This window comes from Falco rusticolus, chromosome 6, assembly GCF_015220075.1.
Source record: "Falco rusticolus isolate bFalRus1 chromosome 6, bFalRus1.pri, whole genome shotgun sequence".
Taxonomy (NCBI): Eukaryota; Metazoa; Chordata; class Aves; order Falconiformes; family Falconidae; genus Falco; species Falco rusticolus.
The window spans coordinates 36364671-36379050 of NC_051192.1; the positions used below are offsets into that span (position 1 = coordinate 36364671).

Here is a 14380-nt window from a genome sequence, read left to right on the forward strand (position 1 = left end):
CACAAGGAAAAAAAAAAAGTACCCATCAGGAACAGGAACAATATCTTCAATATCTTCCTTACACAGTTTGCATAATTGCTATGATAGCTGTGATGTAGGTGTTCCTGTATTTGAACAACGACAAAGTTCAAAGAGGAGCAGTCATCTACTGACACATTTTTGCCTTAAAGTTAATAGTGTTTTACACTCATATGGTTCATTGGACATCACACATATGCAGAAGTTGAATCTCTCTCTGATAGATTCCTTCATTAACGTCATAAATTTAAATCATATCTGCAAATAGCAGAACAGACTCATAAAGAAGTAACCAACTAAATGCATGAATTATTTTTTTCTAGAGATGTCACTTATTTGGCCAGCAATTAGGTTTCCCACCAAAACATTTTCCAGGCTCAGATCTGTAAAAAAAAAAATGTGAATACCTTCTGTGAACTGCCATCCTTACATGCTAGGGAAGACAGACATTCAATTACAAAACAGATTTACATCTAAAAAATCGATCTACAGACACAGCACAGATCAATTCTCTGTAAAACATTCTCAGATTACAACAATCCCTTGAGATAAAGTACTCTAATAAATCTTCAAGTGTTCCAGAATGTTAAATTATACTGAGAATTTGGAGCAGGTGCGAAAACCATAGATCCATTGACTGCCCGGAAATCTGGCGGTTTATACAGCTGTGGTTTGCTTCCTGCATCTTTCAGCACCTCATGTTGCTATTATTGCATATATTGTAAAAACACAGAAAAACACAGAAAATGAAAATAGTGTTGAACTACTATAGCAATGCTTCCAAAATGGTTGGTAAACATGCCAAAGCATAGAAAGCTTAGCAAATGTCTCTAACCTGTCCGTCATTTCCAATACAGAAGTCATCAACTTTGTTAAGGTTATGCTTAGGGAACAGTACAGCAGTTCCTAGGGCAACAGAAGAATTTAACACTAAAAGTATTTTACCATGGAAAGCATTTGATCATAAAACTCTTCACCTTCTTAATTTTGAATAAAGAAATAAATATATACTTCAAATATAACTGCTCCAAACTTCTTAAAAAGTCTATCTTTAAGATCAGTACAAGTTAGTGTGAGACCTAAAAAGTGTTTCTCAAGTTGGCATCTCTTGAACGATTGTAACTGTCAGATATGGGACTTGGTGGCCCCGAGATACCAGTTTTAATCCTGTGTTCACTTGGTGTGTTAGAAATTAGAGAACTTAATGTATTAAAGCAGAAGGACAAAGGAGGCTGAAATCAAAATATAAGAGCTTAATAAAAATAGCACAAGTATTTTACCTGGTTGTTTTAAGTTGACCAAACAGATGTTTTAGGAAGTGAATTTCTCTAAAACTGTTCTTTTACTAAGATGACATTATAATAACCAGCTTCGTAACCACATATATATTTGGCCTGCATGAATTACTTCATCTCTCTGCATATAGGAGGAGCCTCTTACCGTTATGCTCTTGTCATTTGTGTCACAAGTATGCAGTTCTCTGCTAAAAGCCAATATTGTATGTGTGCTGTTTTCCATGGCATATTCCAGATGGTAATCCTGTTGAGGGTCCTTTTTTAGTACTCTGTTTTCATCTGCAAAATAATCCTGTTGAATTGAAAAGGTGGCCCATTATTAAAATCTAATATTACATTAAAAATGAAACTTGATTCCAATACTGAAGCCCCTTAAAACAAGTCTTTATCTAAAATGCTGAAGTATCAGAGTTTGGTATCAAATGATAAATCTGAGGCACCACCGAACTTTTTTTTCTATTAAAAATCTCCAAAAAAGCTAGTCCCCTTGATAAGCAGCATAAAGAGAGTATTATAATAATACGGTAGCCACTGTTAGAAAACCACAACAGCTACTCTTATTGTAGACCCCAAAAGATCAGTGTATGACATTTAAAGTGTTATGGAGAAACTGGTCAGATTAATTTCTACTGATGGGTGCTTAAGCTTAAAAATATCGAATATACTTCTGACAAGATAATTTTACTCTTTTTAAAAGGACTTGTGGTAAAGAATTTCATCTTTCTAAATGAAGAACAGTCTGTTATCTTAAACATACACAATATTAAGCGAGACTCTTGTTTTACTTTAGACTGGAAAAATATGCCAGGGACAGTCAAAGTCAACACAAAATAACAAACAGCAAAAGGTAGCAGAAAGAGAAACAGGGAAGTGCAGCTCCGGTCAAATTCATAGCAATTTTAATACCATGCTGCCTGTACATAACTGCAGAAATAAAGACTGCATCCAATAAGCAAGAAGCCTAATATATCATAACTGGGATGTCATGAACTTTGGGAGAAATTACAGAAAGAACAAATTTCACTTACTGTTTGCATCAATGATATTATCATTCCCTCTTTTCCCAAGTTTTTCTTTGTTTTTTCTTCCCCACAAAAAGCAAACCTCTTGAATGAACACCAACTGGAATCAGAAACCCTACGGCTTAACTAGCAGAGAAAGCGCTGGGTTCATACAGAAGGTGCTGGGCTGGGGTTAGGTTGGGGTTCTGGCAGGGAGGGCTGTTTGGGAGAAGGATGCTCCCTGCCTGGGGTTCAGCAGGGGCACGGCACAATGGGGAAGTGGCTGCAGCCATGCCGGGTCATTAACCTCCTCACCCCGAATTCCTGCATCCCCGCACAGCTGGGACCCGGCCCTCCCTCTCCTCCCACCCTGGCCACCTGGAAAGGGCTGGCCGATGCCTCAGATGCACCTCCTCTGGTCACCCTCCTTCGAGTTTTAGGCTGTTTCTGCCCCGTTCGGCGTGGGGAGGGGGGCAAACAGACAGATCCATCTCCCATGCCCAACAGGCTACAGGCGGACACCATTAACTGTGCAGTGTCCTTCGCAAAATAACACCGTGCTGACTGCTCCTGAAAGGTGTTTACTTCTGGACCTGTTTGGACCGCCATCCACTTTTAGAGAGATTTGTAGCTTTCCCTTTTTATTAAAGTGGAGGTAACCAAGCTGAAAAATTGCCAGACATTATGTCCAAGTTTTTGATACTGGTGAAAGTAGCTGATACATTACTAATTCACCAAAGGATCATTTAGGAGCTGTGATCTGAAACTTAACTCCAGCCCTAGAAATCTCTGTGTGTGCAAGAGGCCACATGCACACTAGTCAGAGTTCACAAGGGAGTCTGCCTTTTACACATGTACAAACAACAGTATGCCCAAACCTTTCATTAAGGTATACTAATTTCGAAAAAAAAATATGTAAAATTTCCTCAGTCATGATGAAGTTTCAAGGAAGAAAAGGGTAAAAAAACGACCATTTTTCATCAGTATGAAAATATTCAGATTTAAATTTGTCTTGCCAAAACTACTGAAACAGTTTGGATTTTTTCTTTTCTGGAACAAAACTAAAATTAAAAAACATTGAAAGGTACCAAAATGAGTTTCCATATTTTTTTTTCAGCACCTCTCATGACTACAAATGAATTGGTACATATGTGAAAGAATGCAGACATGGAAAAATAATCACCAAAAACAGCAAAAGAGGAGTCTGGGACCTGAAGCTCTATGCTGAAAGAAAGGGAACTGATGAGTTATGTTTGTTTAGAGAAAGAATTTGGGATTTGCTTTTCCAGAGGGAAATAACAGGCCTGTTCTGGGGTGGTAGTTGAACATGGGTACTTTATGGGCTCAAAATCCTCCACTTTGTAATAAAACCCTGTATCAGAGCTCGGAAAGAAGCAGTGTACTTCTATACACAACACCATCCCTGCTCTGAAAACACTCCTCTATGGAATCTCTGCTTCCATCTCAAAAATAGTAAGGGCTTGTCTGGACGAGAAATGGAACCTTGTGAACGTCAGCTTTTACTGAAGCATGATATTTTTGCTGAAATGTTACATTAAATTGGAGGAAGGCACCCTTTTATTCGATTACCCACACATTGAGTTATTGAGGAATACAAATTCAAGAACAGCTTTTCCTCATGTGAACAGTTGAAAGTCTTTGCCTGAAACCAGTGTGAAGGAAAGCTCAAAATTGTGAAGCAAAGTTAGGTGTGACAGTGAAATATATTTTGTTAGTGAACTTCGCCGTTTCTTAACAAGTCTAGAGAACACAGCTGTAACAAAAAAAAAAAAACACACCTCTTGTGATATAGCCCTGACTTCCACGAGCCTGCGGGGAGAATGCAAAAATAACTTTAAGAAGTTGTGTAATTAAGGTATTAGCTCAGATGTGCCTTAATAATGTGATTGTCAGTGTAATTATTTCACTTGCCTGGATGACAGTCAAAGACAGGTCACAACTGTGGCTCTGTGAGGGCTCGTTTTGAGGCTGCTGGGGAATGCTTCACGGAAGGTGGTCCCAAAGCCAAGGCCCCAGGAGGGGACCATGCTGCTCCCCACGGGAGGAGGGATGTGTTGGGAGAGCTGCCCTGCCTGCCTGTGCGCTCCTGCCTGCCCCGGCTGTCGAAGTTGAGCAGCAGCTCGCTCAGTGACTAACCTTAAATTATTTTGTGGGTAGATGTTAATCTGACCAACTAATGTTAATCTTTCCCATGTGAAAATTTCTGTGAATTAATGAATTCCTTGTCTCTACTTACTTTCTCTGCCTGATACAGGCCACCTTGAAACAGACCCTGAATATCAGGGTGCCGAGAATACCTGGGAAGCAAATTTATGTAGTGCCCAGGAAGGCAGAGATGTCCATTTATTCCCAACTACCACTCCACTAAGTGCATTGGGACTGCCCTAGAGGAATCAAGTGTGAGTACACTTGCCAGGAGCTATTTAGGAGTTAGTGAACAGCCTCTATTACTACTTTTATTTCCTTTGTTGAAAGTTATCCAGATGTTCATCACAAAAATAAAATCAAATAACGTAACAAAAAAAATTCTGAACAGCTTAAGATTTGATTGCTCAGCCTCTCACAGGAAAAGGGTTTGTTCACCAGTTGTAAAACAAAATACGGCCACACTGCCAAGGAAACATACTGATCTCTTTCTTTTCACAGAGAAGATTTTAAGTCCAGCTACACAGACTTTGCTCTATTTACTCATCAGAGCTAAAAGCCATTAAGACACATGTTTGTGTACAAAAGGTAACAAACAAAGGGACATTATAAAAAATGAAAACACACTGACAAACTGTGATGTCACATCCTTCTCAGCAGTATCTCGGAAAAGTAAGCAAAAGTTGGCTGTAGATATATCTATATAGATATACGTCTGTATCTTTATACATCTCCTATGCTTTCTTTCGTAGCAGAAAAATAGTAAATGAAAGTCCTGCCTCTATGGTACAAATGCAATAAAAATCACATCTGGACAGCCGACACTCCATTTAAGTCCTTGTGTGTAGTCAAAGGAGAAAGCTGCATACCTCTGAGGCCTTTGAAAAGTGACAGCACGGAGGGTGGATCCACCAGAGGCCAGAGAGGGGACACGAGGCATCCAGGCTTCAGCTGGACTGAGGATATCTAAATACGGTTTGAAAGCCTCTCAGGGCCAGACTGATGTAATACAGAACCCACCTAAATTCACAGGTTTCACTCATTTAATTCTGCAGAGAAAGGAGTGTGACATTTTCATCAGCAGAATTACAGTGCTTCGATATCTGTCACAGATGGTCTGAGACATGCCTTGTATTGGAACAGTTTATTCTTCCTATCAGGTAGGAAAACTCTCTAATGCGGTGACCTCTTTCACACAGATTTGGTTTTGCTACCCCATACAGTTATCTATAAAACCTGTCTTTTGTAGGATGGATTATACTGATACAAGTACCCTCAAATTTCATGGAGTCTCAGCAGAAATCCGCAATAACTATCAAGTCCTTAAAACTGAATTTCTGAAGCACTCACAGCACAAACTTCTCAACATGGATTTATGCACTTGCACCCAGATTCTTCAATTTCTTATACACACAGAAGTATATATAATACATTAAATGAAGGTAAAGTTTTAAAGTTTCACATCAACTTCACATCAGAAGCGTAAGCATTACAGAAAGAAAAGGGTAAAAAAACCATTTTGCTAGCATTAATATATATGTTAGTTATTTAAATAGCAAGTGTTTAAAACAAAGTTTCAGAAATTTTATCAGTCATGCTACATAATAACAAAGATGTTACTTTTATTTCAGAGTTTGCTTATGTAAACTGTTTACATGTGAAATGTTTAAAGTTTCTGTACTCCCTTTAATAATATTGCACAAAATGGCATTTTAAACTCTGGACTAAGTCACGCGATCAGTCAAGTAATTAGGAATCTCCTACCTTACATTACCTACAAGTTGAAGCAATATATGGAAAATGAAAAATCTTCCTGACAGTAAAAGTTATGTTCTTTTCCAGATGTGAAGCCAAACATGTTATACTGTTTTTCAGATCCCATTAACCACTCCCTTTCTTAAAAAAAATGTTTTGCAGCATATATGGTTTCTGATTGCTGATGATTGCTGTTCTACAAGCAGTCAGGGAGAATAATTTCTTAAGGATGTGAAAAGAGGCTCGTTTCTCCTTCGAGAATGTAAGCACAGCTGCAGAGGGAAGCCTGACCCCGAAAGCACCACCAGCTGTCATCACAGGCAGGAACAGGTGTTTATGGGACTCCCTCCCCAGATCTTTACAATGTACAAGATTGTTTTGTTTATGATATCCATTTCCCATCCTGAATTATATACAGCACCTTTCAACCTCAAGGAGCATAAAATAACTCTCAAATCCATCCCATCCAGCAATCGCCTTGCAGGCTTGGCTTGTAAGCAGCTCTGCTGCTGGGATTTATAGTCACCGCCCTTCTCTAACTGGGAGACCACTGCTATTTCAGCAGCAATTTTACACTGACAAGTGAGTAAAGGGACAAGCCAGGCATGGGAAATGATGGAAAAACAAGCTGTGCTGCAACTAGTCCTCACCAATGGTCAGTAGCCAACCCATGGAGTTTCAAACATCCCCAAACTACCAAACTGATGTAGAAGATGAGGGCTGAAGACGAGTCTGGCAAAAGGAACTGGGAAGCTGTAATTAAGATGAAAGGTGGCACAGGAGAGGCTCTATCTTAGTATAAATAGGATAGAGAAATTGCTATAGTACAACAAAACAACTGACCAAAACGCTTGTTTGAAATAGGCAACAAGCAATGCCTTTCCCAGTTTCCAAAAAAAACCCCAACTGTGGTTAACATTTCTCTTTTTTATTGTTGCATTCAGTTTAGATGGAATCCTGCTGCTCATGGTTCCAGCACACACTGGATATTACCACCAAAAAGGAGCTGGTTTTACATTGTATTTGGGAAGAAGCAAACAGGGCATGAGTTTACAAATAAGCAAACCAAACTTTGTGAAACCTCAAATAAATTTCAGCTTCAGTGTCAAGCAAAGATCTTACTCTGCTCTTAGGGAAAAGCTGAGCCCGCCCACAGAAAACTAACATGAAGCAGGAGTCTGAAAGCACCACTGCTCCACACAGAAACACCTTGAGAGCATTCTAGTTGACTGATCCAACCTTGAGATTGGCCCCAAGTGAAGAAATATCCATAAAAAAGGGTACAGCAACAGCAATCAAGCAGTTGCAAGAATTTCCTGATGTAACCGGGATTGGTAAATTCAGCTTCTGCACTATGAGCAGTCTGTTTGCAATTAATTTACTGATTTATGTTGGTTCTTTTTTACCTGCACAGCAGATTATCATGAAGCAATTCAGTCCTTGCTAGGAAGCCTGGGTCTCACTCACATGGGCAGTTGCGAGAAGCTGCGCACAATTCCTGGTACAATTTCAATTAAACTGGCTGAATGATACTGGAGTAAATGAGGATTATTTCCTTCAAGTGTACTACTAACTTTGACAAGGACAGAAAATTTTTACCTGTAACAAATAATTGTGAGTGTGTCTGCATTTTAAATGCCAGCATACATATATACACAAAGACACACATTTTCCACTTGTGTATTTACAGAAGCAGATGTATGTGAGTGTGCATGTACATAGATTTTCTTTGCAAAAAGAGGGTATGCATTTTTTACACATGAAACACAGTTATTTACTTAGAGACATGTCTTCCCTCATTCAAACTGTGTCATTTGAATACACTTCAGTGTATTCCTTATATTTAGTTAAATGCTGCCCAAGGCAGCTTCCCAGTAGCCTACAGCCAGCAGCGACACCCCTTGGTTTCTGTGGCATTCCTGGGCCATATAAAAATATCACTTTCCCCACACACAAATGAAAAACATCGAAATGTGGAGAGCTCTCTAACTTACCACACAAAGGTGTAAGAAGCACAAGCAGTTAGAAGTTGAAATACATCGCTTATCGGCGTGGATAATTTGACTTTGCAGCAGAGTCCCAAGCACCTATCCGAGTCTTTACATCAGGAACAAATGTTGATTTAAGAGGTTATATTCCAGCTATATCAGAAGCTATAAAGCTAGATTAAAGGCTGTCTTAACACAAATAGACTAGACAAAACATGTAGCAAAGTGTTTTAAGGGAAAGAAAAATCTGAAGTAGGAGATACTGCATGATCCAGCCTTCGAACTGCACTTTATCTCAAGGAGCATTCCTTACACAGGAGCCACATTTAACCTTGTTCTAATTACTTTAATTACTTCAATTATGAGAAAGTTTTAAATACACTCAAGGGATTTTCAACTATTAGTGATACTTGTTCCCAAAAATTCTGGTTTTGCCTTGGAAAATCTGCCTTCTTCCTTCTCCTAATTCTAAGATAATTGTTTATATTAAGAATTAAATCATTCCCCCATTATTGTAAGCCTCTGCATCACTTATGGTGGCTACATTTCCATCCTGCCCCAGGTACTTATTTTTGGGGAGCTGTAAGAAAATTTTGTTTTCTTGGTGTTTCCAAAATCCAAAGGAGAAGAAAAAATACCATAAAGAACAAAAAATTCTTGTGAAACAGCACCCCAAAGTCTGCAAAACACAAGAGCTACAGAATTCTTCTCATCTTTTGTTCACCAACTGTTGCTTCCCTGTCCTAACTATTGTACCTCTGAAAGGGAACTACAAAGCACCCAGCCAGTGGAGATGTACACTGGAGTGTCTCTTTATGCCCCACATCGAAGCCAAGAGGGACTCATTACTCATCTGGAGATTTTGCCCCAATGCCCAAAGGCATGAAATACCTCCAACAAAGCACCAACTGAGATATGTCAGTGTGGCACTCGCTTTGCATCTCTCTCTTGGTGCCTTTCAAGTTGTTTTCTAAACACTTCTTTTGTTGCTGTTGGCATGAGTGCACTTAAAAGCAGCATATAGTTAAGTACAGAGAATGCTCACTGTTTTCTGTCCTTTAAAATCTCTTCCAAGTACTTCCCTATGAGCAATTAAGCTAACTCTATGGGATACATTTGATAACAGATATTCTTTAGTTTGGGTGACAGTTAACAAGCAAGGCTGTAATGAATAATAAAGTACTTTTTAGTGACACACAGTCCCTATTCACCCTGAGCAGGGACTATTTTTGTGCAAGTTCAACAGAAGATTCTAACAATGCAACCCTCTTGTATAACTTGCACAAAATAGGCATTCATCAAGGAGGATTACTCTCCCCAAAATGGGGCTCTCAGCAGCTACGTGCTGTGGGTGGGGATGCACAATTCCAGACAGGGGTGGAGACCAAGGAAAAGGCATGGGTCTAGCATGAAAATGCATGCTGTGTCAATTCATAAGAACAAAAGAGATGCATTAAAAAAAAAAAAAAAAAGAAAAAAAGAAGAAAAAAATTAAAACTAAATGTAAAAGCTAAGGCTACCCCAAGAGCCTTTAGGAAGAGTAACACGTGCTGCAAGTGACCATGACTATATTTCAAGGTAACATTTTGCTAAGTATGAACTCTCCTTCCAAGTCCACCCCCTCCCTATAGAGACAAAGGCAGCTTCCAGCTTTTCAGCACCAGCCCCCATAGGTATCTTCTACTTGTTCTTGAACATGCTCACTCAACCCCACCCCACCCCCACCCCCCGTAATTTGCCACCCTGTCACCACAGGGCTCTCAGTAACATTGACAAATAATTTGTTCAATGGTCACCCTCTTTTTCTCCTTCTGCTTGGTAGAGGTGCCTTCCTCACAACAGCACAGTAAAGCTATGCAAATATGTATGCCATTCATACTATGTCCTCTGCATCCTCCCAAATTATGTTTAGGTTCCCATTCCAAATACCAAACTTCTGAAATGTCAGGATAGCAAATGTATAATTCTCCAATGATTTAAATGCTCTCCAAAAAACTACTGTGGTATACCACGAAGGTTTGTTCTTCTTTCATGACATCGTAATGCTTTTCACCTTGATACATTTAGGGACAACTAAACGTCAGGCTTTCAAATCATTTTAGCCTTTACTTATGCCAGCCACTCTTTTAGCTTAAATACAGCTCAAACATGGAAAAGCAAACCAAAACAAAAAACTCATTACACCCAAGTTCAGGATACACCTAAAACTGAGGAAGTAAAATCCGATCTTGGATATCCAGAACTTTGAGTCACCAGATTTTTTCAAGTCAAGCGCTGCCTGCTGATGGTGAGAGTAACATCTCCTTGCTCTGAGACGATGAAGAATAAATGCCAGAGGAAATGTTTTCTCTCTTTTCTGAAAATTGGCTGAAGTTTTCCTCTATATTGATACACAGGTCTCCCACAAACTACGGAGTATCTGCTTTTACCTTTACTGATGGCTATAGTCTAACTACATTTACTTGTTTTCTCCCAGAAGAGGACTCTTCCCTACAAGAACACTTTCTATTTTTAAAGGAGAGAAAATTTGGGGGTGGGGTGGGAGGCTGAATTCTCCCAGGAGACTAGCCGTTTCAGTGCCCACTTGAAAGACTATAAAGGTGTTTCAGAACATCTTCTGAAAATCATGCCACTAACAAGCACCTCAAAACTTTCAAAGAAACCAAAAAATGACCCTTCTAAGAGTTTAGACCACGATGCACATTTTCCGACTGATGATCATGGAATAAAAACATATTTCTAAAACCAAAAAGAAAAGTAGGTTCTTTCATTATAGGGTGTACATATTTTATAGAGTGCAGCTAGGCATAAAACCACATACTTTCAAGGGTACTATCTATGAAAAATTATTTTTCAGTAGTAAATAGCATAAATGATGGTGATATACACTTAACACAGAATGCATTTTTTAAATATTAACTGTGTTTGTGTGTCCAGTAGAGGGAAGAATTAGGTATTATTGAAATAGCATTCTAGAACAAGTTACTCATTCTATAGCAATCCCTGCTGACTGGCCAGAAAAAGGCCTTTTGACAAATTTTGTTTCTTCACCGTCCTTGTTTCTGGCCTTTCCTTGATGGTGCAAGTATGGAAATATTTTAACGGAGCGATGTTTTAAAAGACCACAGTCCAGTTTAAAATGCAACCTTGCTGCCTAGAACTGAAGAAGGAACTGGGATGGAGAAAACCTTACCTTGCAAGCAAGCTTAACAGAAGTGTTTCTTCTGTTCCTTACCTACGCAAAAGTGCAACAAAATAACTCATAGCGCTTAGCACAGCAGATGTTTGTGCCCTAAATGAGCATTTCAGGAAAATTCCAGGTGTTCTGTAACAGGGGGCACTTGCCTCTTCCATCTCAGTTCTATTTGTCATGGGATACCAGTGAACAAAATCTTTGGAAGGAAAAAGAAATTTGCATGGGGCTATTTTTAAAGGATCCTGAAAACCTGCAAGGGGTGTTGAAAAGAGCCACAAAAGTTCTTCAAGTGCTGGGGAAAATGTCCTGCAGTGGGATGCTTAAAGAGCTCGATCTATTTATTTTATGCAAAAGAAAACTGAGGAGTGACTTGACTGCAGCATATAAATAACTTAATGGAGGCAGGATGCAGGGGGAGTAGAGTTTTTAATATAGTAGGGAAAATACATAACTGGAACCTGAACCCAGACAAACTAATATTGTAAATCAGGAGTAGCACAGACTTACCACTGCCACAAGCTATCAAGGGAAGTGATGGATCCTCCCTCACTGGATGTCTTTACACTATGTTTGGATGTCTTTCTAAAAGGCGTGCTTTCCCCTAACAGGATCTATGAACTAACAAAGCACAAAGTTTGTGTTTATTTTAATGGTTAATAGATGTATCTTTTGAAGTATAAGTCTCCAGAAAGCCCAGCCTTCTGTGAGCTAAACGTTCATTGCTCAATGACCAGAATTGGGTGGGTTTATTATTAGTGTTTTATTTAGACTAAGTTTTTAAGAAAAAATATCTTAATTTTGAAATAAGGAGAGAAAAAAACCTAAAAATCATCAGTCTGAACTTAGATAAGACAAATATATGCCTAAACTTCGTATACCAAATTAATGGGGGGGTGGGGAAACAGCAGCGAGAGTATATTAAGCATTTAGATTTCTTATGGCAAGATGTTAATAAAAGTCTACATTCTAAAGAAAAAGCTCACAAAATTTAAGCAGCAGCTTCAAAGCTCAGCTAGCTCTAACATAAGGATGAAAAGATTTCTCTTAGACCATACTCTTAACAACTGGGTGTTAACTCTGCTCTCAAATTGCCTTCTAGAAGTTATTATTGAGGAATTGGGGGCAGTAAGATGTCACGCTGGGCTTGATTCCCCTTTCACCGACGCGTGGGACGAGCTGTCCCTGCTCCCCTGGCCCCAGAGCAACTCCTCTAGGCTGGATCTCAGGTCAGTGAGAGGGAACTGAAGGTGCGGGTCCCTTCCCCTCTCACGGCTCCCACCCCACCAGCCACCAATGCCTCTTGGAGGAGATGCTTTGCTGGGAGCACCAGCGGAGCTAACGTCCCACACTCCTGTTCCCAGCTGTAGCCCTGGCAATGTCTAGACAACTACAGAAACATACCTAGAAGATTATGCCAGTGCAGCTGAGCTCCTGTGAGGTTGCTTTACCGGACCAAGAAGTACCAGGAGTCCCTGGTTGATCTAAAGGACTCCGTAAGTGCTTTTCAATATCTGAGTCAAAACACCTCCAAGTGAGGAGAGGAGAAACACCAAGGACAGGAGCAGCACCGGCTGTGCCCCTGCAGATGAGAACACCAGCAGGCTGGGAAGCTGGTGGGATCGTGCCCTTGTGGCTGTGGGATTACAAAGAGCAAGCTCAGGCGGCACCAGGGCGGCCAAGCTCCATCACCCGCGGGCAGGGCGAGGGGGAAGGTGCCGCACCTCGCGGGGGGACACTGCCATCCCTCCTCTCTCCTCGGCTCCGGGCTCGGCCGGCCGGCGGGGAGAGGGTGCCCAAGGAGAGAGAAAAGGGCTGTTGCATTTTCTGGATAAAGAGGAGGAAACCTGACACCTTTGACGAAACCCATGTAGAAGTTTAGAGGGAAGGTTGGCAGGGAGCGGATCGAAAAGGAGTAGCTCCTCCGGGGGCAGAGTTACGCGGAACAATAGGGATAACCAGAAAGCTGGAAGGAAGAAGCAGAGAGGTACGGAGATGAGGGGCGAGGAGGCTGCAAAAGAAAGAGGGGCAGGGGAAGAGGGGCGTCCCGAGAAAGAAACTGCGGGGGGAAGGTGGGCGGACAAAGGCGACCCGGGGCGCGGGAGCGGGATGCCGGGAGCGCTCTCCCCCGGCAGGGGCCGGCGGCTTGCGGGCGAGGGGAAGGAGCCGGGCCTTACCTGCAGGTAGGGCTGGCCCCTCTCCACGCCCCCCACCACGATGTCGGCCGAGGCCATGCCGCCGCTGGCCGAGAGCCCGAAGCCCACGTAGCCGCGGGTGCGCACCTCCAGGCGGAAGGCGAGGGCGCTGCCGCGGCGGCCCCAGCGCAGGCGGTAGGCGCCCGCGCCGTCCAGCACCGCGCTGTGCGGGTAGCTCCGCGGCGGCGGCCCGGCGGCGGCACACAGCAGCCCGCCCAGCACCAGCGCCCAGGGGCGCAGCCGCCGCATCCTCCCGCCGCGCACCGGCGGCCGCCTCTGCCTCAGCGTGTGCCCCGGCGCGCGTGTGTCCGGGCGCGCGTGTGCGTGTGCGTTGTGTGTGCGCGGGGAAGGGGGGCCGGGTGCCCCGGTCACCCCGCCCCCGCTGCGGGCGGCACCGTGCCGGCCGGCCCCGTCGGGGCAGCGCGCCCTCGGCAGCCGCTTTGTTCGCTCCCCGCCCCGGCCCGGCGCTGGCTGCCGCCCCCGGTTCCCCCGCGCCGCCCGCCGGGGCCCGGCCCCCGCCGCGCCGGCAGCACCTGCCGTGCCCTCGCCGCTGCTGCGGGCTCCCGCGGGGGCTTCACGGGAGGCGATCGGCTCACGTTAACGAGCGAAAATCCTCCTCCCGACGGGGGCGGCGGAGAGGAGGCGGCGGACGGGGCTGCCCCGCTGCTCGCTGGGACCCCCCGGCCCCGCGGGAGCTTTGACTCCGGTGGAAGAAGCGCGCGGGCGGGAGCCCGGCGGCGAGCGGGCGCTTTCCAGCTCCCCGCCGCTT

The 14380-nt window shown here is 42.8% G+C and overlaps 1 protein-coding gene across 2 annotated transcripts in view; it reads right to left on the minus strand.

The window, feature by feature from the left end:
- MOXD1 (monooxygenase DBH like 1) overlaps positions 1–13975 on the minus strand; it is a 51504-nt gene extending 37529 nt beyond the window's left edge. The window contains exons 1-2 of one of the 2 annotated variants that reach the window (XM_037391763.1): positions 13594–13975; positions 1459–1605 (exon numbers count right to left, since the gene is read on the minus strand). In XM_037391763.1, the coding sequence (XP_037247660.1) occupies positions 1459–1605; positions 13594–13860 (414 nt within the window). In that variant the 5' untranslated portion in view covers positions 13861–13975. Of the gene's footprint in view, positions 1–1458; positions 1606–2341; positions 2634–13593 lie in introns of those variants that run through there. The other variant, XM_037391764.1, reaches the window with a different exon arrangement.
- Positions 13976–14380: the final 405 nt, after the last annotated feature.